The sequence below is a fragment of the Cupressus sempervirens genome, chromosome 2, assembly GCF_028749045.1.
Source record: "Cupressus sempervirens isolate cs-2001-9-10 chromosome 2, ASM2874904v1, whole genome shotgun sequence".
Lineage (NCBI taxonomy): Eukaryota > Viridiplantae > Streptophyta > Pinopsida > Cupressales > Cupressaceae > Cupressus > Cupressus sempervirens.
The window spans coordinates 499,264,211-499,268,486 of NC_143119.1; the positions used below are offsets into that span (position 1 = coordinate 499,264,211).

The 4,276-nt window shown below is 32.9% G+C and overlaps 1 protein-coding gene across 1 annotated transcript; it reads left to right on the top strand.

The window, feature by feature from the left end:
* The first annotated feature begins 538 nt into the window (after positions 1-538).
* LOC149573182 (uncharacterized) lies at positions 539-4,276 on the top strand. The gene is made up of 4 exons (XM_089814360.1): positions 539-1,218; positions 3,327-3,465; positions 3,550-3,641; positions 3,811-4,276. The coding sequence occupies exons 1-4, from the start codon at positions 684-686 to the stop codon at positions 3,939-3,941; spliced, it is 897 nt and encodes a 298-aa protein (XP_089670486.1). The 5' UTR covers positions 539-683; the 3' UTR covers positions 3,942-4,276.

Genomic DNA, 4,276 nt, shown 5'->3' on the forward strand with positions numbered 1-4,276 from the left:
CTCTTGTACGTTCATTTCTCTATTTTGAATGTACAATCTTTTCAAACTTGTTTTTTGAATGTTATTAGTGTAATTGTCCAATCAAAAGCAACACCCGTTTGGAGGAGAATGGAAAATAATGTAGCAAGTTGTAAATTTTATTTAAATGTTTCATTAGATGATTGTGGATAGTTTGAATATTTTTTTGGATGAGCTTTTTATATTCCCATTCTAATAATTTTTTACAATTTTTATATCAAACATTACCTCTTATTATTATTATTTTTATAAGGTATTTGTTCTCATTATCCAGTATCCATCTCAATTGAAGTTTAACATGTGCACTTTTTATTTGAATGTTTTATAGTTTTAAAATAAAACATGTATTACTAGTTAAAACTGTGTTCTCCGTATCTTGTGCACATCTTAGTTAAAGTTTAGAAATGTGCACTTCTTATTTAAATACTTTATAGTGCAAACTATTTAAACTTATTACTAAAATTTATTGTTACTTGGATGATTTGTTGCTATTTAACGAGGACCTCCTCATTTGAGGCACAAATGATTGTTTAGATCGAAGACAAAGCAGTTCAGACTTTACGTGTAATCATTTGAAAGATCCAGCAAGAACAAGAACAATAATATTGAATATTTGAGCTCTACCATCAGGATTCAGGCAACTGAACTCTCAATCGTAAGCTGCAATGGGTTATTGTGATCAGGATCCAAGACTTCGTTTCCAGGTACAGAAATCCTGCATACCCGACGAGATTGATATAAAACAAGTTGCAATTTACATAACAATGGGAATCGTCATCTACAGCCATGGCGATATATTTAAATGCATTCGCATTTTAATGGTGCTGGGCCTCTTAGTGGCCCAGCACGAATATTTTGAAATGGAAAGTGATAGGTCGAAAACCAGGAGTTCGGAGAATCACATTGCCGTAAAATCCATTCCGAACGGTTGGGAGGAGAATCAAACTTTAGAAAAGAGTTTATCTAGGGTTCCTGTGGTTTCAGGGGATTCCAGGCTTATTAAGAAAGCTGAATCTCTGGGAGAAAAGAAGCCTTTAGATGAAAAGAAGCCTGATTCTTGCTTGAAATTACTTGAGCACAGGCCTGATAAAGCACCAATGTTGGAGGGGAGCGATGTGGAGGATAGGGCATTCTTGAATGCTCTGAAGGCTTTTGTAAAGGAGACAAATATGCTATGGGACAAGATTGCTGCTGTTCCTGGTAAATCTAAAACTCAATGCATGCATGATGGGACAACCGATTCGTGTTTTTCCTTTTTAGCCTTTTTGTTAATTTTTCCAGTCCATTGTCATTGTGATTGGATAAGAATATTTGTTCTTCTTTCAGGGATAAACACTCTACTGCAGCTGATAATAGTAACTGCATTAACTAAACGCTGCAACAACCATGCCCTTGAAATATTACTACTAACCTTATTAGTAAATACTTTTAAAGATAATATTCAGATATCCTGCAAATGATTGTGTAACAAGCTCCGTCTTTACTTTTAGAGGATCTTGCTGTATAACTTGAATCTTTAAATTCTCTGCCTTTCCGTTGCCGTGTTGAGTTAATCAACAGAAATAAAAATATGATTATCCCCATCAGTTATTTTTGTTTTGGTCGGTATCCCCTTCAGATATTTACTGGGTGCAAGAACTTTTAATATAAATAAAGGTATTCTGTAAGTTCAGTTATAATCACGTTCTTTTCAATTCCATTCTTGTCATCCTATATTTGTTATATTTGTCTCATCTTTGGCTTATAGCGTCATCCTCAGAACTTCATCATACGTTATGATTTGCTTTAGTTCTTTACTCCGTAAAACTAATAGTGAGATTCATGTTCATTATCAACTAGAATGATAACAAGCTAACTATGATTAAATCGTTGAAAGTTAAGTAGCAACAGGGAAGTCTCGGTCCACCCCCAAAAAATAGATCTTTTCAAGAGTACATGGAATCACTTCCTTTGTGTGAAATTGACAAGCTTTGTGACGGTCACAGACTGGTTTTGTCCTGCAGTTGATTTAATAAAGAAAAGGGTGGGTGAATTTAAAAATTAGGTTCAAGCATCTCTTTCCTCTTGTTGCTGCTATGATAAGTCATTTGACATACACGCACAAAAACGTCAAACTTTAGGAAAATTATATATATTCAACAAATTAGTCATCTAGAAATCAAAGAAAACACTAGAACTGATGTTCAGAGGTAATTGACTTCCATGAAATCCAAACCCAGAAAACAATTATAAATACAATGGAGGCTGAATAAAATGGAGTACAAACTAAATTGGATTAAAGTTGAATATTCTGAAGTAGGTCACCATCGTCATTGTTATGTGAATGTGTATGAATGTATAAATTTTTCTGGACTTGTCTCAATTGCTCCCTGCTAAGCAAAATTTGCAACAAATTTCTCCAATGCGAAGACTACATTGTATCTTTTTTTTTGTTGGATTGAACCAAATAGAGTGAAAGAAGATCCAGGTTTAGAAGGAAAACCAAAACTAAAGTGCGATTTGAAAAATAATAAACAGGATTAGATTTGTTTAGAAGGCCCATCCAACAAATCAACAGGAATATCTCCATTTTGTTCACAGCAAGAAAAAATACAGAAAAAAATATTTTTCTCCAGGTAGTAGATTGCTGAGCCTCCATTCTTACTTGTATGCAGAATGTGAAGAAACTAAAATGATCAGCCTCCATTCCTTCTTTATTTGTTGCCAGCAATTTTAAAAAGCCAAATCATTGGGGAAATATGATCAGGCAATCCAGAAATAGAAAATCTCAGACAAATGTAGATTTGTATAGTAAAATTGTTATAGAGCATACAATAATTAAAGGGCTGTACACAATAAAACACACTCAATAAACAAAGGAGCATACTATCTATAAGATTTTAAATAGTTGAAAATCAAATGGATTTTATCATTGGTTGCATATGTAAGCCACAGATCAATGACTTTGTGTAATTCATGTCGTCCATCTCTATTTTGAAATGATTGTATGAATTGAATCCTCGAAGGTATTATAAGTCTTCATGCTTGTTATGTTGTCTCTTGTTTCAAATCCCTTGTAGTTAAACACTGATTAATTGGTGTCACTATCTCGTAATTTTTGTTTACTGTTTGATTTGTTCCTTTTGATTTGCTCCTTTCCTATTGTTAATTTATAATTCTTTTATATTTATTATTAACTCTTATTATTAGAAATGGGGACTTAACATTTCACTTTTATTCTCTTATACCTAAGGTGAATTGAGTTAGAGTTTTGTAATATTTATGATCTTATGCCAATAAAATCTTAAAATTCAACTTATTTCTTACAGGAAACAGAGATATCAAAATAAAGGTTTTGGAGGCTGTTGAAGCAGCAAAACGACTTCAAGTGAAAAGAGAACAAGTACTCAGATATAGGAAAGACAGCAACAATAATGCTACTCCAGGAAAACTCCCCCAATGGGCAAGGTAGAGAACAATAAGTTGCAGTTTAGATATTTTCTTATAGGCCTTTAAACTTTTATAATTTCTTGACATTTTTTTTTATTACAGGAAAGAGAATTTGATTCCACATATGATTACTCAACAATATATTGACCCTGATGGGATATTTTCTGGTACAAGAACATGCAATTTGAATGAAGGTAAATCAGTATTTAAAGTTATAATAGGAACATAAACTTATACAGTTATACAGTCAAATATCAGAAATTTGTATTTAAAAAATTTAAAGATGCCATCTATTGTTTTGTTCTTATGTGCTTTGAGAAAGGTGTGCATCTGAGACTCAATAAAAATTTGTTAATTTTGCAGTTTTTGATTCTAATGGATCAAATACAATGGGAGAATCCAAACGGCGTGATAACAGCGGTGAATGGCTCAATGATTGTTATACTTTTCAAGAAGAGGTTCTTTACAAGCTTAAGATGGGCTATATAAATTAGTGCATTGAAGATGAACTATTCTTAAAGAGCTATCAAAGGGACATGCCACCAGTATGAAACCTTTTAGCTCAATAGTAATGAGCTATCAAAGGGACATGCCACCAGCATGAAACCTTTTAGCTCAATAGTAATGAGCTATCAAAGGGACATGCCACCAGCATGAAACCTTTTAGTTCAGTACTAATAGTAATGAGCTATCAAAGAGACATGCCACTATGGCATGAAACCTTTTAGTTCAAAGGGCAGCCTGTTTTCAGTGTAAAAATCTAAGTTGCAGCCATACATTGATTTGTAAATTATATAAGTGTGTTATTTATTTCATTCTTTCAAGTTTA